General features: G+C 34.3%; 2 protein-coding genes across 2 annotated transcripts in view; both read left to right on the plus strand.

The window, feature by feature from the left end:
* Positions 1-14,214, plus strand: part of LOC128182192 (DNA-directed RNA polymerase II subunit RPB1-like) — a 36,975-nt gene extending 22,761 nt beyond the window's left edge. Inside the window, exons 38-50 of the mRNA XM_052850796.1 lie at positions 179-613; positions 835-927; positions 1,532-1,645; positions 1,881-2,018; positions 3,521-3,567; positions 3,700-3,715; positions 4,050-5,597; positions 5,747-5,840; positions 6,224-6,268; positions 6,417-6,453; positions 12,203-12,424; positions 13,884-13,947; positions 14,011-14,214. Of these exons, the coding sequence (XP_052706756.1) occupies positions 179-613; positions 835-927; positions 1,532-1,645; positions 1,881-2,018; positions 3,521-3,567; positions 3,700-3,715; positions 4,050-5,597; positions 5,747-5,840; positions 6,224-6,268; positions 6,417-6,453; positions 12,203-12,424; positions 13,884-13,947; positions 14,011-14,073 (2,916 nt within the window). The 3' untranslated portion in view covers positions 14,074-14,214. The remainder of the gene's footprint in view (positions 1-178; positions 614-834; positions 928-1,531; positions 1,646-1,880; positions 2,019-3,520; positions 3,568-3,699; positions 3,716-4,049; positions 5,598-5,746; positions 5,841-6,223; positions 6,269-6,416; positions 6,454-12,202; positions 12,425-13,883; positions 13,948-14,010) is intronic.
* A 1-nt stretch (position 14,215) lies between these two features.
* LOC128182193 (TBC1 domain family member 12-like) lies at positions 14,216-26,507 on the plus strand. The gene is made up of 12 exons (XM_052850797.1): positions 14,216-15,066; positions 15,334-15,546; positions 15,984-16,066; positions 19,195-19,312; positions 21,825-21,931; positions 22,279-22,359; positions 22,747-22,844; positions 23,402-23,473; positions 24,797-24,925; positions 25,312-25,421; positions 25,732-25,835; positions 26,308-26,507. Exons 1-12 carry the CDS (start codon positions 14,216-14,218, stop codon positions 26,505-26,507), a joined length of 2,166 nt encoding a protein of 721 aa, XP_052706757.1.
* Positions 26,508-26,912: the final 405 nt, after the last annotated feature.

A 26,912-nucleotide genomic window follows, 5' to 3' on the forward strand; every position in this document is an offset into this window, starting at 1 on the left:
ATATTTTTAACAGAGTCTTAAATGAAACAACACAGAGTCTAGAATGCCACAACAGAACGGTAAAGGGGTGGGGTGCCGTTGGCATACTTGTATATACTAAAAGCGTTAACCCTGTCATGAATGAGCTTTTCAATTTTGTTATTTTGAGTGCATTCTCAATATTCACATTGTATTTCAGCAAGCAATAAGACTCTCTAAGGAAGACGCACCAGGGAGAGGCACAAAAAACCCATATGATATGGACACACAGATAGATCACAATTCTCAGGCAGAGTCAGGTTATCCAGAAAACAACCAATCAGGACACACATCACAGGAATTTGGCCAATCAGGAGAAAGAGAGGAGACTGTTGCAGCAGCATTAAGCCAATCAGATGCAGAGAGTATTGCTGTGGAAAATGAGGAAGAAGATGAAGAGGATCTTTTCAAAGAACAGAGGGGAAGACGGAGGTCAGCAGGAAGAATAAGTTTTAGACTGTCACCTCCAGATGTGGAAGAGGAATTGCTGGAAGATATTCATGCTAAGACTGATAAAAAAGAGAGCACTATAAAGGAGGAGAGATCTAGGAAATTGTCAGAGGCATTCAAAGATTCTGATAGCATATTTGGCAAGGTATTACTTTCAAATTGTTTCAGTACTTTTTTTTGTTTTTGAGTTTCAAGCATTGAAAGATATACCAGTAAATGTGTTTGCTTGGTTTTGACCCCACAATTTTGAACCTATTTGTTAATGAACATCCTAAACTTCTTTAATATTACAAATGTTTATTAATTTTCACTTGTATTTGAACAGTTTATCCATTGTCTCATATTATTTTTTTCCTTTTGATAAAGGTAGTGAAGACATGCAAAAAAGCAGCTGCATTTTTGTCACCTGGGAGAAAGACAACTGAAAGTCCTGTCATCATTCCAGATTCCCCAGAACATGTGAGCTACTGGGATTTAATGGCATTTGTTTTTCAGCATCACATCAAGCATTATCTATATGATATTGAAACAGCACATTGTCTGTCCTTCCAAAACCACTTATCTGGATTTAAAATTCCTGGACTTTACTGGTTTAGACACTACCCATAGCCCGATAGAGTGCTTTTAGCCAAAGAACGTGTAGTTACAATTCCCAAATTCTGTGAATGGTCAAGTTCAACAACAAATAAGTTTAAACCCATGAATAAGGCAGTTTCCAGATTAAGGTCAAAGCAGATCTTTTAATTAAATAATAATTTCTCTCTCCTTGGACTCAGCTAGCTTAAATAAAGAGTATTTTGTAGGTAAAAGTTTTATAAAGCCAAAAGTTGTCCTTTCCTTAAATTGTAGCAGTTGGTAATAATCACAGTATACAAAATATCTAGGCATATTTTGGGTTGGCTATTTTTGTTGGTAGCTAGTTTACTATCAGAGATGTACATGTATCTTTAACTTTAGTTCAAAATTTAACTTCACTTTATCTTACTTATGTGTCTCAGCATCTAATGATGCAAAAATTCTGGGTTTTCTTTTGGAAGATGTACATGTACTTTGAATATTGTAGGAAGTTCAAAATAACCCTAAACAAGAATCAAAAGTGAAGAAGGCATCTCATAAACGAAACATTATTGAGAGCAGCGATGATGAAGACCCGGACTTTCTCCCAGAAAAACCAAAGGTACAAGGTCATACCATGAGAAAAATAAAGTGATTTTTAGAAATGTTTAACATGAAAATTGTATGATACATGTATATTTTTCATTAAAACGACTTTCTTTAGAATTAAATTCTGTAACTTTTTCATTGTGCATGTTGTACCAATTATGGGAGAAAATTTTTGTTGTTGAAAAAGTTGAATTTACACTGATTTCATAATGTGCACAATTAAAATTGGTTTACTTTTCAATGCGCAGAATACCCCTACCTTCAAAAGAATGAAACTGATGACCAGCACCAAAACCAGGGAAGATAAGATGGACACTGAATGCCCAAAGGATGAAGGTCCAAGGTCATTGTCTCGGGCCGAGATTGAGCTGCAGTATTTCAGAGAGGTATTTTACATCAACTTTTATATAATTTGTAGTAAACACAAATGTATCAACATTTTATTTTGTCCTTTCAAGATTAGGCCATCCTTAAAAAAATGTTTGTTTGGAATTGCCGCCTGGGTGTTTTCAGACCCAGGAGGGAGGGAGGTGAATTATTTATTTTTTTTTCAAATTGGAAATTTATTTTATAATTGTTGTAGAATTAAAATGTCAATTGAAAACAGTGAAATGTTTATTACTTTTTTTTGTTCATGTCAAACAAGAAAAACACACACAAAAGAGTGCTCAAAAATAACATTCAGTAAACTGAAACTGTCATTAAGTGTTTAAACAATCAAAATATATGTCTAAATGTTTCTACACCAAGTCAGAGACAACAATAACATTTATGTCTCATACTGATTAGTGTATGTGTTGTCAAGATATATAATATGAATTCAACATGTCAGATTTTTCTAATTTTATGTGTTCATGTGTAAAGCAATGTACACACCCTGTAAACTTCTTTTCATTTGTGTCTTTTTTGGAGCCGATTTTGTACACAATGTCTGAGTTTGCATGATGTGGTGCAGTGCGTTTGCACGCTGAGGGGGTACCGGATCAACAGTATTGCTATTGATTTTATATGTGACGTATTTTAAGGACTTATCGAACTGACGGACCACATTTATTTCTTCTTCTATATCAGGATAAAAAATCTCTGACCCATGTAGTTTTAATGACAACTGGACCGATATCTCCCCCAGCGTGGCGGTTTTCAATCTCGACATGTCGGTCTTGTCCATCTCCAATGCAACCTCTGTTCCACATGTCATCGCTATCAAAACTTTATATTCTGTTGCTTATTTTAATTTCACCATTCAACTGCATGGATACGCACAACAGAATGGTTGATGAGTCTTCAGGACTCGAACGTTTTCCACCACTGGTTTGACATTTTGGCGCGTTTGCGAGAACCTTCGAATCTCAATATTAGAAATACTTCAAAGAAAACGTTTTATTGATCAAGTGTGTTCATGAATATTATGAGGAGATCGAACCCGATTTAAAAAAAAAAACATTTGAGGAACGAACTATTTATTAACCTGTTGGTACAACGAAACAAAACAATAAAAAAAAATGTTCTTTATATTTTGCCAATAAATTTTTTTCAGCGGGGGTTATTTAGATGAGGCGGGCGGCAATTCCAAACAAACAGTAATTTTATTATGGCCTTACTGTAGTTTTCTAATTACATTGTATATGCAAGGAAGCAATATCTACCAGGTACATGATTTTTCTAAAAGTTACATTTGGGATTCTAAAATCTTGCTGTAATTTTTCTGACATTTGTTAACTGTTTAAAATTTTCTATGATAATAAATATTCAGCATTCACAGTTTTATATTATATTCTCTGCAATGAGCTAGCGAATTCAGTACTCCCATTAATAAGGAATCTACAGTATTTCAAAAGAAGGTTTGAAATAGTGCAATTTCACAAAATCTTTCTTCTGCAATTTTTAGGACCTCGAAGATAAAAAGAAATGCCAGTCATTTGATGCAGATAACAGGTAACCTATGTAGATTTTCTCTATTATGACTGAAAATATGAAGCAACTTGAATATTGTACCTCTAACAAATTTGTTTCTGAGTTTTTATATTAAAGGCATGTTTTTTTTCTTCTTTTTATGAATATTTATAGAAAAGCCAAAAGTTGGGTAAGTTAACACTAAAAACTTCTCTTTAATTTTTATATTAAAGTCAACGGCTAACTTATCTAAATGAGTCATATATGAAGAATCACAATGAGACACTAATTTCACAAAAAATGTTAAAAAATTCAAATTGATAAATGTGAGCTAATATAAAAAAAATTGTCTTTTAACATCAATTAGTCATCTTCCATTGACCCAATATAATCAATTTTAGGACGATGCTGTAAAATATGTAGTTTGATTAGTGGTGTATGTTTTACAAGAAGTTGAAATATGTAATGTTATTGAGAATATTTTCATTATTGAGAATGTGTGATACACTTTCTATGTTTTACAGAATGGCAGACGTAAAACCCAGACCCGTCTATTTGCACCAGACATTGCACAGGTAGAAGGCTACACCAAAGTGATCCTGCAAGCCTTTGAGATTTACTACAGAAAGCTCTATCTACTGCAGTCCAAGTCTAGGAGGTTTGTGAAGACGGGAGAACCAGTCAAGCCAGGGCGGCACATGGACAATACGATCGACGTGAAGCGACGAGGAGACAGAGATAAGGCCGTAGCCAGTTCTGTCGATGATGAAGATCTTCATGCGGAGGATGATAGACACAGTCAGCATTCTTCCGTCCATGAAAATAATGTGGATTTCATGGATGATGGAGCCAGAGAGATGAAACCAGAACCAGAAAAGAAAGTAACAGTACAAAGACCTCTTAGACTGACGAAATCAAGGAGAAAGGTTAATAATAAAGTGCAGGAAGCTGAGAGGGAAACGTTGATTAATAATGAAAAGGAGGATGATGACGATGAGATGGTGGAGGTGTCAGATAAAAGTAGCCAGGTGGAAGATGTGGATGTGGAGTTGGCGGAATACTTTGTGGGGCAAGATAAAGAAAATCATCCAGCGGTTGAGCATAGGGAAACACCTGAAGAACAATTCATTCTAAACAGATATTCTCCTGATATATTAATGGATGAAGACACTTTCCTGAAACTTGAGAAGAAACCTGCCCCTAAACACCATGGAAAAAAAGAAAAACAGTTAGAGTTCAACATGAAAGCACTTAGAAATAAGGCCAATAAAAAAGACATCATTGAAACTGATCTGTTTGAAAGAAACCCAATTAAAATACCTTCTTCAAAGACCAAATTCAGAAGACATCCCAGTAACATCAGCACTGCCAGTTCAGATTCAACATCAAGAATGGAGGAGGACTTTATCCAAGAATTAGCTAAAAAAGACAAAGTGTTGAAGATGATGAGGTCAAAACCTGCAGGAAATGAGGATATATTGTTCAATCCGCATGGAGATGTGTATGCTACACAAATGTGTGCAATGGAAGAAAAGCATTCTAAAGAATTTGAGGGCAATGAAGAAATTCCAAATACGCAAATGACCGAGAATTATTTTGATATGGAAGTGGAAGAGGGTAAAACTAAAGAAGAAAAGAAATCAGTTGATGGTTCAAAGTGTATTGAAGAGTTGGAAAATTCTATTGATTTTGCTTCTGGTAAGATCAATTCTGTTGATGAGGTCGTAATAGACGACTCTGATAAGGAAGTAAACTTCAATACAAAGTGCAAATTGAAAGAAAACAGTCCAAACCAACAAACAACAAGCATAAGTAACCAAGAAGGAGAGGTCAAACTCAACATTAAGAGAAGATATGGTCTGGGCAAAGCAAGGAAAATCCAGAATATAGTTCCAAAGGACGGTGCCATAGATTTCATGTCCACTGATTTCGAGGACCAAAAAGACGTCAAAACCGAGTTGGATGATGATTGGCTTTCAGCCAGGAATTGGAAAAAGGAAAAGCAGACTGTAAAGACATACTCCAAAAGAAAGAAAGCAGCTGCAGATAATACCAGCCCACCTACAGCACAGGTACTCATTGCACTTTTTTTCATGTTTTAAATGTGGAGATTTTTTCGCATAGATATACCAACATCCAATTTGACATATAACCATAGAAACATTCTTGTGTTTGATTGTCAATTACTGGCTTCAAAACAATCTTTTTTAATAATTCTCAGGTGTCTGAAAAGGTACCTTGCCCGATGTGTTACCAAACGTTTGATGCTGAACATATAGAAACGCATGCAGCAGAGTGCCAGGGAGAAATTGAGGGTTAGGGACATATTAAGATTCACTAGCCTTACTCATGCATAATTTCAATTTCTTATGAATTTTACTCAATTTAAAATTTGTATTACGGTAATATATTTCAATAAAAGTGGAAACTTGACCGTAATTGTGTATAATTTCAGCATATACATGTAATTTTTAGCAAGAGATGATCATTCTATATTTAAGAAAGGACATCTACAATTAAATGAATACATGTATATTCACAATAAAAATAAATTCATGTATTGATTAATTAAAAACAATCATGCTAAAACCTCTGCATTATTGGCATTTATTGCTTATAAAAATCATTGACTTTAATCCCATTTTTACACTGATGAGTATAAAGTACATGCATGTAAATGACCTGATAAATTTTGTAGATGCTGATGGAGGAAATGAGACTCCAGAGGAGGAAAATATCCAAGGTACCGGTACCTTAAAAACATGTTTTTTCTTATGCAACATAATGTACATGTACATACTTTATATATAAAGATTTACTGGTAATGTTGATTGATTTAGTTTGTCTTTCTCCTGCATTTCTTAAACTCGGTTTATTTTATTGTCTTTCAGAACCTTCATCACCATCACCTGTGAAGCCTGTGAAAAGGTATAAACTGTTATTAAGGTCTTCCGTTAGAAACGGAAGACCTTATTGTTTTTCTTAGGTTTCTTTTTCCCTATTATTAAGGTCTTCCGTTTTCCAACGGAAGACCTTATTGTTTTCGAACGATTTCTTTTTCCCTATTATTATTATTTTTCTTTTTTTTCTTACAATTTTTGTGCACGCGATTTCTCAAAAACGGCTCGGCCGATTTTCATGAAACTTTCAGATCTGTTAGATAATGATCTAAACCTGATAGGTTTTATATTATATTGATGACGTCACTTCCGTTTTTCAGAAATTGACGTTTTAGCGATTTTTAGGGGGGTTGCTTGTCCGTGGAACTTCTCATGAACGATAAAAGATATCGAGTTCAAACTTTCAGGGATAGTAGACAAAAGATTGTAGATTTGTAATTTTATTTTCATTTTGACCTGGCTTAAAAGGCGCCGAAGCTCGCCTGGACCCGAAAATTGAGATGAAAAAAACGTCGTAATTTTTTGTGGTTTTCTTTGATTATCTCTTTTCTGAAAAATATTCTGTTAAGACATGTAATGTAAAAAAAGTTTCTATTTACAAGACCTTTTCTTTAAAATCAAGAAAAAGGGGCTAACCCCTCAAATTAGGGGTCCAAAGGGCTCTAAAGTCTTTAATCTGTAGCCCTTAACTGAGAGATATTTTGTGAAATGTTATAGAAGCAAATATGTTTATCTCACAGTTATGTATTCAAGCAATGTAATGATTTTGTCATGAATTACGTAATTAAGGGTTTTTAGGGGCCAAAAGTCCAAAATTTTGATCACCCATATCACAGAAAGGAAAATTATTTTGTAATGCAATACAGAAGAAAAATTGTTCAAATTAATGTTCTTAACAAAATGCAACATTCAAAATTTTGTTAAACGGCCCCTAAAAGGAGATAAGGGATCGGCCCCTAAAACATTCTTCCTCATATATCTCCAAAACGGTAACGAATTTCTAAACACTTGTTGAACAAAATTTGTTTAGAATTAAATAACCTTTCATTTGATATCAAGAAAAAGGGGCTGGCCCCTAAAATTAGGGGACCAAAAAGCTCTAAAGTCTTTAATTTGTAGCCCCTTTCTGACAGATATTTTGTGAAATGTTATAGAAGCAAATGTGTTTATCCTACAGTTATGTATTTAAGCAATGTAATGATTTTATCATGTGTTATGTAATTAAGGGTTTTTAGGGGCCAAAAGTCCAAAATTTAGATCATCCATATCTCAGAAAGGAAAAATATCTTGTAATACAGTACAGAAGGAAATTTGTTCAAATTAATTTTCTTAACAAAATGCAATCTTCAAAATTTTGTCAAACGGCCCCTTTAAGGAGATATGGGATCGGCCCCTAAAATCTTCTTTCTTATATATCTCCAAAACGGTAACGAATTTCTTAACACTTGTTGAACAAAATTTGTTTAGAATTAAATAACAGTGACCTTTTTTGGATATCAAGAAAACGGGGCTGGTCCCTCAAATAAGGGGTCTAAAGGGCTCTAAAGTCTTTAATCTTTAGCCCTTTTTTACTGAGAGATATTTTGTGAAATGTTATAGAAGCAAATATGTTTATCTCACAGTTATGTATGCAAGCAATGTATTGATTTTGTCATGTATTACGTAATAAAGGGTTTTTAGGGGCCAAAAGTCCAAAATCTCGATCACCCATATCTCAAAAAGGAAAATTTTTTTGTAATGCAGTACAGAAGAAAAGTTGTTCAAATCAATGTTCTTAACAATATGTAACCGTCAAAAATTCGTTAAATGGCCCCTAAAAGGAAATAAGGGACCGGCCCCTAAAACATTCTGTCTCATATATCTCCAAAACGGTAACGAATTTCTAAACACTTGTTGAACAAAATTTGTGTAGAATTAGATGGCCTTTTATTTGATATCAAGAACAAGGGGCTGGCCCCTCAAATTAGGGGACTGAAGGGCTCTAAAGTCTTTCATCAGTAGCTCTTTACTGAGAGATATTTTGTGAAATGTTATAGAAGCAAATGTGTTTATCTTATAGTTATGTATTCAAGCAATGTAATGATTTTTTACGGAATGAAGGGTTTTTAGGGGCCAAAAGTCCAACATTTTGATCACCCATATCTCAGAAAAAAAAATATTTTGTAATGCAGTACAGAAGAACAGCTGTTCAAAATGATGTTCCTAACAAATGCAACCTTCATAATTTCGATAAACGGCCCCTATAAGGAGATAAGGGATCGGCCCCTAAGACCTTCTTTCTCATATATCTCCAGAACGGAAACGAATTTCTAAACACTTGTTGAACAAAATTTGTTTAGAATTAAATAACCTTACATTTAATATCAAGAAAAAGGGGCTGGTCCCTAAAATTAGGGGACCAAAGGGCTCTAAAGTCTTTTATCTATAATCCTTTATTGAGGGATATTTTGTGAAATGTTATAAAAGCAAATGTGTTTATCCTGCAGTTATGTATCAAAAGAATGTAATGGCTTTGTCACGTGTTTTGTAATTAGGGGTTTTTAGGGGCCAAAAGTCTAAAATTTTGATCATCCATTTTGTTGTTCAAAATGATGTTCTAAACAATATACAACTTTCAAAATTTTGTCAAACGGCCCCTATAAATAGATAAGGGATCGGCCCCTAAAACCTTCTTACTAATATATCTCTAGAACAGTAACGAATTTCTTAACACTTGTTGACAAAATGTGTTCAGAATTAAATGTCATTTCATTTGAATCCAAGAAAAAGGGACTGGCCCCTTAAATTAGGGGATCAAAGAGTTCCTAAATCTTTTATCTATAGCCCTTTAATGAGACCCATTTTGCGAAAGGTTATTAAAGCTAGATTAGGTATAATACGTTTTTATATCCTAACAATATAATGATTTTCTCTTGCGTTACACAATTAGGGTTTCTAAGGACCAGAGGTAAACTATTTTTGATCTTTTCTATCATAATTGAAAGAAATGCAAGTATCTAAAAAAGCAAGAGAACTTATGAAAAGCGATACAATAAAGCAGTTGTACTTCACTCCTTTTTCCATAACATGTTTTGTTGTCGAAAATCAAAGTCGATGATGTCATATTTCATTCTAAAAATCGAACGGAAGACCTCCTCGTTGCTCGCAACGAGATCGTGTCTAGTTATTATTATTTTTTTTTTCTTACCGATTTTGTGCACGCGATATCTCGGAAACGGCTCAACTGATTTACGTCAAATTTTCAGTTCTGATAGGTATTGATCTGAACCTTGTTGGAAATTTTTTTTGTTTATGACGTCACTTCCTGTCTTAAGATATCATGGATTTATCGGTTTTTATAGGGGTATTTTGTCACGAGAACTCCTCTTTTACCATTTAAGATATGATGTTGAACTTTTCAGGGCTGATAGACAAAAGACTGAAATAGTGTCTAATGGTCATTAATCATCTTTATCTCAAAGAGCACCGAAGCTCACCCGAGCTTGAAAATTAGGATAAAAAAAGCGTCGTGATTTTTCTTGGTTTTCTTTGAATATCTCTTTTCATGAAAACATTTTGTTAAAACATGTAGAACAAAAAAACTTAATTAAATCAAGAGCTTTCATTTGAGATCATGAAAAAGGGGCTGGCCCTTCAAATAAGGGGCTGAGGGGGCTCTAAAGTATTTTAATAATTACTTTTTACCGTGAAATGTTTTGTGATGCGTTATAGAAGCAATTATGTTTATTCTTAGGTTATTTACCTATACATGGCAATCATTTACTTCTATGTTACGTAATTAGGGATTTTAAGGGGCCAGAAGTCCAAAACTTTAATGCATAATATCTCAAAATGAAGAAACATTTGGATAAGCAATATTTAACAAAAGATGCTCAAAATATAGAGCTTAACAACCTGAAACCATAATTTCCTTGTTATGCGGTCCCTAAAAGGAGTTACAGGGTCGGCCCCTAAAACGACCCTCTCAAGATATCTCGAGAACGGTACATAATTTGTAAACACTTCTTGAACAAAATGTGTTAGAATTGACAAAAGCTTTCATTTGAAATCAAGAAAAAGGGGCTGGCCCTTCAAATTAGGGGCTGAGGGAGCTCTGAAGTCTCTTAATGATAACATTTTACCGTGAAATATTTGGTGATGCGTTATAGAAGCAATTATGTTCATTCTAAGGTTATTTACCTATACATGGCAATCATTTACTCCTATGTTACGTAATTAGTAATTTTTAAGGGGCCAGAAGTCCAAAACTTTAATGCATAATATCTCAAAATGAAGAAACATTTGGATAAGCAATATTTAACAAAAGATGCTCAAAATATAGAGCTTAACAATAATCAACTATGATTTCTTTGTTATGCGGTCCCTAAAAGGAGATACAGGGTTGGCCCCTAACACGACCCTCTCAAGATATCTCGAGAACGGTACAAAATTTGTAATTACTTGTTGAACAAAAAGTGTTAGAATTGACAATAGCTTTCATTTGAAATCATGAAAAAGGTGCTGGCCCTTCTAATAAGGGGCTGAGGGAGCTCTGAAGTCTATTAATGATAACTTTTTACTGTTAAATATTTGGTGATACGTTATAGAAGTAATTATGTTTATTCTAATGTTATGTACCTGTACATGGCAATCATTTACACTTATGTTACGTAATTAGTGAATTTAAGGGACCAGAGGTCTAAAGGGTTGATGTTTAATATCTCAAAATAGAGGAAAACTTTGGAAAGCAATATTTAACAGAAGATGCTCAAAATATTGAGCTTAACAAAGTACAACCATATGTATTGTTTTTATCTGGACCCTAAAAGGAGTTTTAGGACCGGATATCAAAACGATTTTTCCCAGATATCTCAAAAACGGTAACCAATTTCTAAATACTTATTAGTGGTACACAAAAATACCTTTTGACTAAAATGAATGAAAAGGAGCTGATCCCTCAAATAAGGGACACCAAAGGGATAGATAGTCTTTCACCCATTACTCATAGATCCCGCCTCCTTTTCCGATTACGTTTCGTTGATGAAGGTCAAGAGTAAGGTCATTGCATATTCTAAAAATCGGACGGAAGACCTCCTCGTTGCTCGCAACGAGATCGTGTCTAGTTTATTACTATCATACTAGATTTACAAGATGAAGATCTTAATGTCCTTAAATGTTTAAGGCTATGAATGCATACTAGATACTCTAAAATGTAAATGTAGCTTTGATGCTGTTAACTTTTTATTTTGAAAGAATTTGCATTTTTAACTGGGTTTTCGGAAGGAAAAATCCGGTTATTAAAATGGTGAAAATGGCGGGCGGGCGGCTGCCAAAAGGGTACCCTCATTGTACGGATAACTCCTCCTACAGTTTTCAAGATAGGAAGTTGTTCTTTTGCATATCAATTGTACATATATCAGAGGTGGGCATATTGCTAGGATTTTGATTTCCGATAATTTATGAAAAAAATACCAGCTTTTGAACTTAGTCATTTTTTGGCAAAATATTGCATATAGGGTTCCCTCATTGTACGGATAACTCCTCCTACAGTTTTCAAGATAGGAAGTTGTTCTTTTGCAGATCAATTGTACATATATCAGAGGTGTGCATATTGCCAGGATTTTGATTTCCGATAATTTATGAAAAAAAGGCCAGCTTTTGAACTTAGTCATTTTTTGGCAAAATATTGCATATGGGGTACACAGCTTTTCACTTGTTGAAAAATATTACTAAAAAGAGCCAAGAGTCATGATTTTGGAGTCTTTGATCTAGCTGTATATTTTCTCTTTTGTCTTCAGGTCTGTAAAGCTTTGTATATTATGTGAGAAGCCGTTGCCTCGTGGATATGAACAGTTTGCCCACCCTCATTGTTTGGAGGAAGCCACCCAGGCCCAGCACATGGCTGATAAAGGTTTACAGAATACACAGGAAGAATTCGAGCCTCCGCGCAAAACTAGGTTAAGGGGGAGGTCTCAAAATTCAAAATCTGCCACCAGCCAGAACCCTGAAAGAACGGAAATGTTTGTGTTGGATGATGATTGACAGAGCTGTTTTAATGTTACAGTGTATGAAATATCATTGTTATGATTGATTTCTTGTTGATATTTTGTATAAAAATTAAATCAAATTAGAATTTCTTTGTATTTTATTCAGAATATGATCAAAAAGTAAATGCAAATGAATGGTACTTATCTCAAATCAACAGAGGGCAAAGAATAGAGAAATATATACAAGACATTCAAGGAGATAATTTGAATATGTAATCAAAAAAAATATTTTGATGTAAAAAAAAAAAAAAATAAGATAATCTTTATTCTAGTGAATAAAACTATAAATTAAGTGCATTGACCATCAAGGGTAAAGGCAAACTAAAATGATGAGTGCTAATTTATGGAGCATTTATGTTTAAAAAAAAACAAAAAATGAGGAATGTTTTTAAAGCATGAAGAAAAAGGTGTGAATAAACATTTGACTGCTATTAGTATCCCATAGCTAAAATGGGTTTTGTGAGAAGGGATTTTAACTTATCCCAATGAAGGTACTTTGGAAATGTTGTTTATCACTCTATAATAATTTTGGCTATATTGACCGTAACATCGGCCTGGGTAGCTCAGTGTTAGAGCTCCTGACTAGAGTTGTAGGGGTCCTGGGTTCAATTCTCTTTCCTGCCATGTATATTCTTAAGGTGGCTCTCTATACCATGATTTAGTTTCTAAGGGGAAGGGGGCTAGGACCTCAGGTGGATTTGAACTCGGTATCTGTGGTTCCCAAGCCCGATACTTTTATCATTGAGCAATGATGTTATTCAATCGAATTAATCCATAGAAATAATTTCACAGAACAATTAATTCACCAGCTTATGACAATATTGTGCCATATCATAAATATGAAGTATAGCCTTGATGTATTGAGCTACCTTCAGCTCATTCCTCCTATACAGTACTATCAGTTAGCCAAATAATAAGTATTTTAAACTGGTCGATTTATAATATAGTAGAATAAGAAGAAAAATAGTTGTGGTATTCATGGTATTTGTCCATTGTTGGCCTAAGGGTATTTTATTTCCATCGGGTTCGAGAAACAGATAATTGGCAATTCTTCGAGTAATATTTCTGAATTTTTGGTTGTATTTCCACTTTTTAACGTATTTCAATGCCTACACGGTGTTATTTCTGTCATAATGATTAAGATTCAACCTTTATTTAGAACATCATTGATGAATTATAATTTAGGTCGCACTCGTTATTCAACAATGATACGCCCCCTCATTAGCATACAATTTTAAGATGGCGGAAGGGAGAGACGTCGATAAAGAAATATAAACAAACATGAGTATTTTTAGATACTAAGGTGAGTGTGGAATTTACTACCTGTTGCGTAGAAGATAATATAAATGTAAGAAATTGGGTTACTGTGTGAAATTTATAACTTGAAACCGAAATCTGAGGCTTGGCGTCATTTATTTTTTGACATTTTTAGATGTCAAATGGCTGCGGGCTTTGTGACCAAAGGTGAAAAATACAAACACCAGTCGTCCGAAAGTGTGAAAAGGACGTTAATTCAAATTAAAGTAATGATCCACAATGAGATTAGATATGTGTGACAGTTTACCGCCTACCTCCTTTATCACTACGAGTGGGAATCTACTGGAGGGGAACCACGAGACTGATATTTCACTTTTAAAGTCAAGAGTCAGAAAGTGCAATTTTGATGAAGATTCTCAAAAACCATGCTTTTCTAGTGACATTCCATCATCCCCTGAGAGCATTTCTGAACGCGACCTGTGTTCATCGAAATACCTTGATCGGGAAATGTGTTCACAGTCTGGGGAGGTTAATAATGAATGTTCGCAACTGAAAAAGTCAAACAGTGAAAATGGAGTATCCACCTCTGAGAAACACTGTGATATTAGGGAAGAGAATCTCAAACACAATGGAACATCCTCATCACTAGGTGCATTGGAGCAATCTGGGATAAAAAGAGTGAATTCTAAAGAATTAAAAGCTGGTCTTTTGATATCTCCACTTTCACTCACTCAAGATTTACCCATAAGTGTTGGAGAAGATGATAACCGCCTCTCCTCTGTGCTTGAGAATATTCCCACCCCCCTTGTTTACTTGCCCAACACCCGCCAATTGGTCACCGAAACATCCAAAGAAAGCAGTGACTCCAAGAGTGTGTCAAGTTGTGATGTAAATAACTTAGTTTCAGAGTCGAGTCAAAATGAGGGAAGTGATGAAGATACTGTCAGTATATGTGACAAATGGAAACTGGTGAATTTACACGACACATCCAGTATTGGAGAAACGGACTCCCTGCTCAGACTCAAAGATCCAGACCAGCTCACCTGCAATAGTTTTGACTTGGATGGATCTTTGCACCGAGTCCAGACCGGAGACTCCTTGTTGAGGACTTTCAATGATGCTTCCAGTCTGTCGAGTATGAGCACCTGCACAGATTTTTCTGTGTCTGCAATTTCCATGGGAGATGATGCTAGTGATGGGACAGGAATGTGTTTAGACACTGGTGATGGAAATTTTATTGAAGTGAATCTCCACACGAGAAACTCATTTGAGCGAAGCAAAAACAACTCGGCAGATAGTGGAATTGAGGATCAGGGAGCCAAGCCGAAGAGAAGGGGCATCTCAGGTTTTTTGTCAAGGTAACAATATTATAGATTATTCTTTAATACCTGAGTTGTGCGAAATTCACCTGTGTAAATGTAGTGTGATAAAAACACTTAAAAATTTTTGTTACTTCTGTAAAAGCAAGAATGAGCAGGAAATATTAAATATAAAGGATATAATATATACTTCACCTAAGCCAACCTAGACAGTGTTCATTGTAATAACAACCTGTAACAGTGTAAGGTGACGAATCAATGTGACTGAGTGATGAATGACTATATTGAAAATTTTGATGCACACAGGGGCTTGTTTTCCCGCAAATCTAAGGAAGAGGAGGAGGACCAGGGATGGAAGCTCTTTGGACGTGTCCCTCCCAAACAGGGTGTGGCCAAACCCCCTCAACAGATCTCACATGAATACCAACAACGAAACGCCCTCCAGAACAACAACCGACCCAAAAAATCCGATATAGAAGTCATGTCCACCACAGCGCTCATCCTTGAAAATCGACCACAGTAAGTATTGCTGAATTTCAAATTCTATATAGAAATGGAAATATTGATCTTGAGTTAGGAGTGCATTTAAGTACGACGTGAAATCTGCTAGAGCTGGTGTGACTGAGTACACATCGAAGAAAAGCTTTCATTAAGCTTCAATTCTTTTTCTTTCAAGTATTTTGGGGAAGCTTTTTTCCTGGCTACTTTTTGTAATGCTTATAAAAAAAACTATTTGGTTAATCAGTTTGATCATCAAACACCAATTTTTGTGTGGAGTTCCATTTTGATTCGCTCCTCATAATCAAAACTTCATAGAAGTAAGATATGGGAATATATATCAATGAAAAATACATCACATGTTAGAATACATACTCTTTACTTTGCTATATGATGATTTATAGAAACTTACTTCCATATGAATAAAAGACTAAATTATGCTCATTTTCACTACCCAGAAATTTGCCTACAAAAGATCCAGAGGAAGCAGAGAGACACAGACTACAGTACGAGGCTATGATAGAGGCTGCCAAAAAGAAAGGTACTTATAGAAATCAATGGCTCTTTTTTAGCTCTTTATTGGAGTATCATCAAAGCTCTTTATTGGAGTATCATCAACATGATACTTAGTTTTACAAACATTTGTTAAAAAATCTGTGAAAAAATTGGTGACACCAGTCACCACCAAAAAAAGGGGGGGGGGGGGGCTATGATCTCAAACAATGGCTAAGATTTTAAGATATATTGTAGAATTTTACACTGCCTTTATTATTTTAAACAAACAACAAAATAAATTCATGGTAATCACAAGTAATTGTGTGGGAGAGGAAGATGGGGGTCAAAGGGTTCATCCACAACAGACACAGGTGAAATGTAAAACATGGTTATAAATTCGGGGGGGGGGGGGGGGGGGGGGGGGGGGAAGAGATGTTAACAAGTTCTTGGAGGTCTACTTGGACTTTGACATGCAACACTTTTGTATCGCTTTTAAAAATTAAGCTGCAATGAAGCATGAAATCCTGACTCGCAGTTAGCCGGTCTTACATTGATAGTGACACGACATCGTGGTTAGTTACAAGGGTAATGACACAATTTGTGGGTACACAATCAAGGACTCTTGAGTTGAAATGATGTGGATATACTAAGATAATGTCTAGCAGGAAGTCTTCTATTTAAAGTGTGTAGGGGGGGGGGGGCTGTTTTACATATAGGTATGTAAATAACAGGAAGACAGTTGTAATGCTATCTGAAAAGTCATCAGCTCAAATAGTTCCTGTGAGTGTATTGAATTGGTGCACACGGACTGTGTATGTAAACATTTATACATGTGTATACATATATATTCAATGCCTTTGTCCGGAATTGAGGTCAATTAGAACTGAAATTAAAGAATGAATTCAATGGCTATGAATTCCATGACGTGAATAATACCTTTCATCGATTTTCTGTTTCATTTTTTATTGTCAATGTGTATTCAAAAATGAAAATGAGGTTGTTTAATTTACCTCAATGTGGTATGAAATTTTAAGATACCTGTAAAGCACCACTCAAAATGAGTAATTAATGCCTAAGTGGTTGCAATGCAAAGAGGAAAAAAGTAGAATGTAAAGATTGCCAGAATAAATAGCCTATTTGTTATTTGATACAGGTGTCTCTTAGAGATTGTATTTGTTTTAATTCACTTGCCGAGGGAATCAATGCCGCCAGTTGTAATTTGAGGATGTGTTACGTCAACATAGAAAACGAATTTTGAATTTCAGCCCATATTAATACATACCAGCATCACTGCGTAATATTGACAATGTTGTAATTGTCATCCTGTTTGCTATGCTATATATAAATACATGTATATGTATGCCAAATATGTAATATCAAAGGTTTTGATAACCTTGTATTTTGAGGTTTTGATTTGCAAGGAGTGCCGGGAGATATGTCTGGCTATGATCATGATAATAGTCATACATTGCGTTCTTAGCAAGCTGTTACACCTGCTGCTCTAAGTGTAGGTGGGTTGATGGTTTTCATTAATCGTGTAACTGAGCTGAGACATGGCATTGGTGTATGATTCTAAATAGGATTTTGTCTCTCTATATTGAGCAGTGTACAAATCTATATTTGTAACATTAGACTTTAGACCACATGCACAGCTAATGATGAAATAAGGATAGAATTAGAAATTTTATGTCTAATTTTTAAGTCAAAATCAGAATTCTGTCCATATTTGTAGAGAAGACTTGATTCAGTGTATTGAAGTTTATGGAACGTTACTGCATTATTCAATAAAATATGAATGATCTTTCAAACAATGAAAAACTCTGACCATTTTTAGGAAATTCATTACTTTTATATATAAGTACTGGTTCTGTGCCTGTGGTTTTAGTTAATAAACAGGGTACCTGTTGTAAGCTATAACTCATTTCGGAGAACCTTGACAGATCTGAAATAGCAATTTTCTTTTCTTGAATTGGAAACTGGTCACATTCTTTTCTTGATTTACAACGCAGTTTCGTATGTTGTTGAACCAAGGTGTATGCCAAAAAATCAATAGCTACCCAGCTATTCTAAAAATTCAATGCAGCTCCATTCAGTTTTATTTCAGTATTGCCATGCACTTTGAAAAATGATTTAAACCAATGAAGGGCCTAAGAAATGAATCTTTACAATGCCAGTTTGTATGTCTATTTAAGACTGTGTCAGGTACATTAAATTTTATTTAAGATTTTGAGATTTAAACAATTATAGGGCTATCAGTCCCTCACCATGTCAAACTTTTGTAGTATATAGGCCAGTTTGCTAGAAGGTGTTCACACTGTTAAATGTATGTGTATTGTGGTTTGGAGGTCAATAAGAAATGAACGGTTCATATTGATTTATATCATAGCTGTTCAGTATGGGTATCTGCAGATACTTAAAGCCGACTTATGGTTTAGTGAAGATTTCTCATTGCACAGAGACTGCTAAAAGCTGCATGTTGTAGTGTGGGGTGGGGGTGGGGTTGGGTACATTTTGTTCAATTGGGTTGTGTATGGTAAGGGGAAAAGATATCACCGATGTTCTTGTAGTCTTTCATAATTTCCATTTTTAAAACCAAGATTGAAGCAACTAAGATGTTTATTTTATTAAATCTTTTTATTTTCTCAAATACTTTAATTTTGAAATTTCAACATAAAAAATCATACTTTCAAGTACTGTACCTAGCAGTATGAAAAAAAAAATTCTTCATTTATTGTACCAAGTTGTTTAAAGCATTGACTTTGCACCTACTACATGTGATATATGACACACACTTCACTTCCCTAATTGATCTAATGTTTATACACTTCATCTCATTGCTATCAATCGCTAAATGTACTTACTGTACATGCAAAAAAAAACAAACATTCTGTATGTATAAAATATAGAATGGAATATCTTGAAAAAAATTGATGCATAAAGTTTTAAAAGAAATAACATTTCTATATATAAAAAATGTAACCTGTTTGGATTTTGCAGAATTTTTGTCAAGATCACAATGATTTGGGGGTTGGGGTTGTCCTCTAGATGATGGTATCTGTGTATGCATAATTATCATTATTAAACTTATTTTGCAATATAAGGTTTGAGAAAGAGGAATTTCAATACATTCAATTTCATTTAACACAAATCCTAATTACCTATTAATATTTGTAGAACAAAGAGATCTAAAGATGAAGAAGAAACACATGCAACAGCAGCTAAAACAAGAAGACCAGATGTTGCAGCTGTCCAAGCGCTGGGCTAACGACATCCTACCCAACTGGGAACTCACGTAAGTCATTAAAATACATTTCTAAACGCCACTTCAAGAAGTTTCTGCAGAGTCTTTTTTAAAAGGGGTTTATTGGCTCAAAGTGATATGGCATTCAAAAATGACCAAGAAGATGTTAAGATTTAGATGGCCTGAGGAGTCTAAGGGGCTAATGTAAGAAATCATTTTGCCTTCAAACCTCCAAGGTCCAATCAGTTGTTGGGATTTAAACAAAACCAATTTGCTTTTGGGTTCAGTTGACTAACTGGAGATATAGTTTCCAAGATTAATTGAAGAGTAGAACTTTGCATTCCCCCCCCCCCCCCCCAAAAAAAAAAGAACACGGGTGTTTCAATAAGCTTAGGTTGCCTTGGGGTTCTGTCAGCACAGCTCCGTAAAATTATTAATTAGGCTTAGGAGCTTGTGCATTCAAATAAACCTAAATTGCTGTGCAGTAAAATACACTTACTGCAAAGTGTAAAGAACAAACTACTTTAATTCATTATTTATAAATGCATTTTTGCTTCATATCTGTTATGTTTAAAGTATGTTTTAAGACTTGGGATAGTGAATTTTAAGCATGCTCTCTGTAGTTGTGCCTTTCTGTATACAATGGACGAAAGAGGTTTGAGCTTGATCAGTTATCGAAACGAAAGTTCAGCTGAAGTCAGCAATTGCCTCAATCGCATCATTTGATGGTACATGTATTGCAAATGTTTACAAAACTTACAAGTGATTTTGACTTATGAGAAGGCTCATTTGCATGACCAGCTTGCTATATGAGTACCAGTATATTACTGTATTAAGTACCTGTCTGTTACAGGGGATTAGGTAGAACAAACTTATGGTCACTGAACACATGATCTGGTGAACGGTCTTTTACTATCGGCTTCAGCTTCCTGTGACTAATTAGAGGAGGTTTAACTCTGTTCTAACTGGTCATCAAACTCCAAAAAAAAACCAGTGATCCAAAATGTTTATAATTTACTAAGTCAATATACCAGTAATGCTGTAAAAGTGGTTATTTACGCTGGTGGTTAAGTATGCCTTTTCTATTGTCAAACAAGTATTAAATACGCAGATGCATGAATTACCGCACTTAAGTTTGGATTTTTTTTACCATACGTGCAGGCGTATTTTATGCGGTTTTATGCTTTCTGCGAAACTTTGTACCTGTGTAAATTTCCCCATGTGTAATTAACCATTTTACAGTATCAATACTTTCTTTAGATATGGATTTTAATCTGAGACAAAATATTCAAAGATTGGATTTCTACCACCCTCTCTTTCATTCAACAAAACAAAATCTCAGGAATGTGGGAGGGATGAGTTTGATCATGCATTATTAAACGTGTTTGTATTGCTCATTGCCTGAGGATTTATTTCCATTTCATCATCATAAAAGTTAATTACATGTCGCTGTAAACTAACGTGTTGATGACTGGAATGACAGCAGAAACCTCAAATGCTGGTAGTGTCACTAAGTAAACAGAGCCAGTGATGAATGACAGTTTACTATTTTTCAATGTATCCTAGACATGCTGGTACAAAAGTCATGCTTTTTGTGTGAGAGCAGGATTGTTTGAAGTGTATTCAAGGCCCCTCGTGTTGTTGTTGTGGTCATTCGACTCGTAATTTTTCCGGGTTCTGACAGAATATGTATTGCCACTGTAAATATTGACTAGGAGTTTTAAGAGATAACAAGAATGTTCAAACTAGGGGGATCTCTGTTTGCATAGCAAGCTAGAGTTGAAATGTCTGTCATGACGGGAAAAGTTGCTGTTTAAAAAAAAATGTCGCAGAAATTTATTAAAAGTTGCTTGTTTGAAAAAAATGTTGCAGAAATGTTTGGAATGTCATTTTATCTGTTGTTAATAAAAGTAAAAGAAATGAAATAGTTCACATTGAAAATAGGTTCTCTTGTCAATTTTCATATTGGTTGTCTCTACGTTCTGAAAAACCACAGCTTTGAAGGGTTTCTGGATAAATCCGACACTACTCAAGTGGCCACATTTTTAGGTTATTTAATAATCAGAATAGGGTTTTTACAGTAAGTCAGATTTGCTAGATTATGGCCAGGTTGTGTAATTAAGCTTATGATGTTTCACAGACTGGTCTCTGTTTGCCGTGTACATCTAGACTTGACCTGAAATATTATACATATTTTTTGTTTATTGGTCTTATGTCTCTTTTAATCCATGAAATCAATGACCTTTGTTGGCAAGTGTCATGTAGCAAGCTCCTTAACCCGACACCAGTGTTTTGCCAAAGATATATTTACATTTTAGAGTATCTTTCCTTATACACATATCAACTTACTAAAGAGCAAAAAAAATCTATTTCTGTGTGAACTTTTTAAAAGGTCAAAAATTCATGAATATAGTGTCAAAATGATCATCGCACAAGCATTGCATTAGAACCTTGTCTGGCTTCACAGTATTTAATGACATGACCATTTAAGTTCATACCTCGATGAACCATTCAACATTGTAATTTGTTTCTTGGGTAACTATACTTCCTGTGTGAATTGTAGGAAAAGGACGAAGAAGACGCGGGACATGTGGTGGCAGGGACTCCCCACCAATGTCAGGGGCAAAGTCTGGAAGTTGGCCATCGGCAACGATCTCAATCTGACTCCAGGTTTGTACCCTCACTTTTAAACACACACCTTTACAACTACCTGTACCTGTATGCCAAGACTAACTTACCTATGCTATCTTCCCTCTTTCTATTAAACACTATTCTTCCCCATCCTGCAGTGTTCATTTTAGGCTAGCCCTGATAACTATATAATTATTGTCATATGCCATATTCCCCAACCTATCCAAACTCCAAAAAATGTCAGTAAAACCAGAAAACGTACCAATACATGTAGTAGTTTGACATTATTTTACAAGATATTTTAAAAGCACTGTACCAGTGTTTTGTGAGTGTGCTTTGTGGTAGTTTACTCATCATGTGTACATGTATTTTGTTGTTGTTTGCAGAGCTGTACGAGATTTGTGCTTGTCGGGCCGAGGACAGAATCAAGCAGACGTGTGACTCAGACACAGCATCCGTCTCGGACTGTAAGTCGCATGATGCGTCAGTGTGCGATATCAAAACCACTGACTAATACCTGCATCATTCTATTATTTTTGTATAGATATATCCGCAAAGTGCAGCTATAATGCCCTGATAAGGAATGATACAGTACAGTAATTCATTTTGTCCTGTGTGGAGCCATTTTCATTTTCTGAATTAATTCAGTAAAAAAAATTTTTATGGTAATAGCCTTCAGATTGTTTGCATAATTGTAACAAAAGATAATTTTCTTGTGCTTGTGAAGAATGATCTTAAAAATAGCCCTACGGATATCTAATTATGAGTAGATTGCATCCTATGCATGCATTGCTGCATTTTGTTGTGTGCATGTACCAATTATACCAATACATTGTATTGATTGATTTGAACAGGTTCCCCAGAGGTGTCTACCAGCAATCGTGAGGCCAGTGTAGAACTCATCAAGTTAGACATTTCCCGGACATTTCCACAGTTGTGTATTTTTCAAAAGGTAATGTTCTTGATACAAAAGAAGATCCATACTTTGTAAATTTAGCCTGTCAATATAAGTTTGAGATTTGGTACCTGTGGCTGTTTTTTAAGGCCAAAGAATAAATTAAATAATTTGTTTCCTATGTTGTATTCCCACCTGCAAAAAATTGTGTTGGTAACGTAGATTCGAAAAATATTTTATTTCGACATTTTATTGCCTGATCAAGAGAACAGGAAGGTTCGTAAGAGGGTTGAATGGTTATCTCCATTTTAAGACTTTATTAATCTCCTTTAGAAAGAGAGCTTTTGTATAAAGATTAAAGAAAAAAGTCAATTTAAGTAAAGATATTATCTTATAATATAATCTTTCTTTAATAAATGTTTGAAAATTTAAAACTTAGATCTGATGGGTAATTTGTTGACAATCCAGCATACTCAAAAGTAAAACATAAAATAATGGTTTCTCGGATAGAAAAATTTACGGTCACCATATATGAATAAGGATTGGTTCGAGGAGCCAGAAACACACACTGTATACTCGTTGGCCTAATGTTGTGGCTGTTTCATCTTTTTCAGGGAGGACCTTATCATGACCTCCTCCACAGTTTACTGGGTGCTTATGCCTGCTACAGACCAGATGTTGGTTATGTAAGTACATGTATCACTTTTCTGATTATTCCTGCTTAGCCGTGTTTGAATGTGTCTGTTTAAGAGCAGAAAACGTAGGCAATTTTAGCTGTGTTTGGACAGTTCTTTTATGAGCACAAAACAAAGAGCAATTTGTAATGTGAGCAATCAAATTATGTTATTATAATTGCTCTGAAAACTTATAGATTTACATGTGATCAATTAAATAATGATTACAACTAATTGAAAATCTCTTTGTTTTAAAGTTTCTGTTGATTATTTACAATGAGTAATCATTACAATTAATCGATTTCAATTACGTATCTTTTGCATAAGCACAAATGCTGATCATCAAACTTAGGTAATCTGATAGCAAAAGTATTTTTGTTGAAAGTTGAATTGTATAACAATAAGGAAATGGAACTTTTCAATACAGGAAATCTGGATTAAATTTTTCCTTATTATTGCTATCTAAACAGATAATTTGAAGAAAAAAATTATATATAAACTTTCAATTTGGTTTAATTAATATAGAATTCAAGAAACAAAGGAAATGAATATTGATTTTTTTAGATGACATGAAGTACCTGCAGTATTATGAATTAATGCTATAAACTGGATAATGATAATGGCTAAGAGACTGATGATATTTAATAGATTCAGCTATTCATGCCATATCATCTATTCAACATATAACGTTATTGGTAATCTGCATGGCTCATTGTCTGAGGTTCTGGTATTACAATGTTTAGTTGACTTAACACAGCCAAATCTTATCATATCTATACTGTGATGATTTTTTTTGCATGAATTTTTTATTTTCCTATATTTATTATATTGAGATTTTTGAAAAAAAATGGACATTTATCATCCCAATTTCATCAGGGATTAGCCCCGAATGATCAAATATATCGAAATTTATTTGCAGAGAAAAAGTAAAGTGATGCTTCATTGAGTTCGTTTATAAATTCTGAGTAAAATGCCAAATCTGTCAAGTTTTTACAATACCAATAAAACTGATGTTATAATAGCTTATTTAGAATTTGCCTCAAATAATACCTTAATAGCTGTGCAAAGTCATGGGCACCCAAATTAGACTTGGTTAAGTTAAGAGTCACAGATTTTTTCTGTCTATTTATACTGGGTATTTGTCCTTATATCACTTTATTTTGAAGAATTTCAATAAATAGTATACAATTTTTGAAGAAGTAAAAAAAAATTTCAAACTATCTTTTTCTATCCATAGGTACCGGTATATAAATTACAGATTTAAAATTCCTTCTTAATTGTTTCATAAATAAATTGTGGTTAATTTCATGGGGTTTTTTTTTGGTTTATTTCCAGGTGCAGGGTATGTCTTTCATTGCTGCTGTTTTGTTGTTAAACATGGACGTGGCTGACGCCTTCATCTGCTTCGCAAACTTGCTGAACAGACCCTGTCAGGTGGCATTCTTCAGAATAGATGAAGCCATGGTGCGTTTTTCTCTTGAAATTCTTACATAGAAATTGATGATATGTTTCATTCTAGGGATAGATAGATACTGGATTTCGACCAATTTTATCGGGCTCTTGAATACTGATAGACCACAAAATGCATGTTTCATCTACTGGTTATACTATTTTAGAAAATAAACAGTTGAAATTTTAAATTTTTGAAGATTACATGTACCATTCTATATAATAATTATTGAAAGTAGAAATTTTACATTCTAGATATACATGTAAATTGGCTATTGAAATTTAAACTTATGAGGATTTAATACATGTACCATTCTAGATAATTGATAGTTGAACATTTAAATGCATGAAAATTAACTGAAGATATCTTAAAATGTCATCTCCATTTGTTTTCATTTCAGATGAAATTTTACTTTCAAACCTATGAAGAATTTTTCAAAGAGAACATGCCAACCTTGTTCCGTCACTTCAGCAAGACTAATGTCACTCCAGACATATACCTGATAGATTGGTATGTACAAGTGTATAAAGGACATCATGTCTTAACTCTTAAGAAAGAATGTTTTGTCACAACCAAAATTTACCATGAGTGAATTCCCTGCATAATAAATATTATTAGACTGTTTTCACTGGTAGTTTTAAATAAAATATATAAAAATTACATGTATAAAAGAACAACCTGATAACATTCTGGGAATAAACCTTTACCTCTATAATTCATGAAATTCTTCCCCACAAACTTATGATTCTTCAGCAATTTGTCTTGGTTGAATACAGTAACTAGCTAAACAGTTATTTCAATAATGAGTGCTCTTTTTCAGGATCTTTTCCTTGTACAGTAAATCTCTACCATTGGATATTGCGTGTCGGGTCTGGGACATCTTCTGTAGAGATGGCGAGGAGTTCCTGTTCCGAACAGCTTTAGGTAATTACAGAGCCAGGCATCTGCAGGCCTTGTTATAATGAATAATGGATAGAGATAATAAATGTCCTCTATTGCAGAGTAAAGAATAAATTTACTATCAAATGGTATAATGTAGGAAAATGGATCTGTTTGATGTAGAGAAAGTATGCCTCTTGGTTTAAAGGAATATATTACTGGAGTCTTTTAGTACAATTTTATACGTACAATTTTTCTGATGTGACCTTTTTTGCATGGAATAACTTCAAAAATCCAAGATGCGGATATTCCAAAAACTTAAACTTACCAAGTAGGGCATCATGTGAATAAAAATTGCTCTTTAAGAATTGTTATTAAGAAAAAAAGTTTTTAATTATTTATCAAAGGGAGAGTTATCTTTCTTTATGGAGGAATATTGTACCTGAATTTGCTTCTGAAGTACTTGAAAGGCATAAATAATGCTTATTTTTTGGGGTTTTTTTGGTTTACTTTGCAGGAATATTGAAGCTTTACGAGGACATTCTGATCCATCAAGAGTTCATTCTCCTGGCACAGTTCCTAACCAAACTGCCGGAGGACATATCCAGTGACAGTCTATTCAAATCCATAGAACTGATCAATATGAACATTGATAAGAAGAAATTCAGTCAAATACTGGCCAGTAAAAAAGAGCAGGGAAAGATGGAGATGACTTAGTTGGAGGGGCAAATACTGGCCAGTAAAAAAGAGCAGGGAAAGATGGAGATGACTTAGTTGGAGGGGGGATCCCTGGCCCTCGTACAACGATGTGTGGTTGAACTTTTTTCTGGCTTCAGATGATCTGAAGGATTGTCTGCTTCCTGTGTTGTCAATTATAGTGGAATACTCAAAATCATGTATAAACAGTTTTAATTCATTGTCATGCAATCTAGTCAAGAGGAAGACTAGTAAAAAAATATTTTGTGATATTTTTGCATAAATTATCATTTTGTTACTTTTTGAGTCGTCTTTTTTTGATAAAGCATTTACAAGATTATTTTCCCTTGATTTGCTGAAAAGTAGTCAACTTGGATATTTGGCTTATATTGTGAAAGTTGTCAATCAAATAATACATATTTTCTA

The sequence above is a fragment of the Crassostrea angulata genome, chromosome 4 (assembly GCF_025612915.1).
Source record: "Crassostrea angulata isolate pt1a10 chromosome 4, ASM2561291v2, whole genome shotgun sequence".
Classification (NCBI taxonomy): domain Eukaryota; kingdom Metazoa; phylum Mollusca; class Bivalvia; order Ostreida; family Ostreidae; genus Magallana; species Magallana angulata.

Bases quoted from the DNA above. Each gene is read 5' to 3' on its own strand.
- LOC128182193 (XM_052850797.1), top strand. From the start codon at position 14,216: ATGTGTTCACAGTCTGGGGAGGTTAATAATGAATGTTCGCAACTGAAA. The intron at 16,067-19,194 runs GTACTTATAGAA...TAATATTTGTAG, and splicing joins AGAGGCTGCCAAAAAGAAAG to AACAAAGAGATCTAAAGATG. The intron at 22,845-23,401 runs GTAATGTTCTTG...CATCTTTTTCAG, and splicing joins AGTTGTGTATTTTTCAAAAG to GGAGGACCTTATCATGACCT.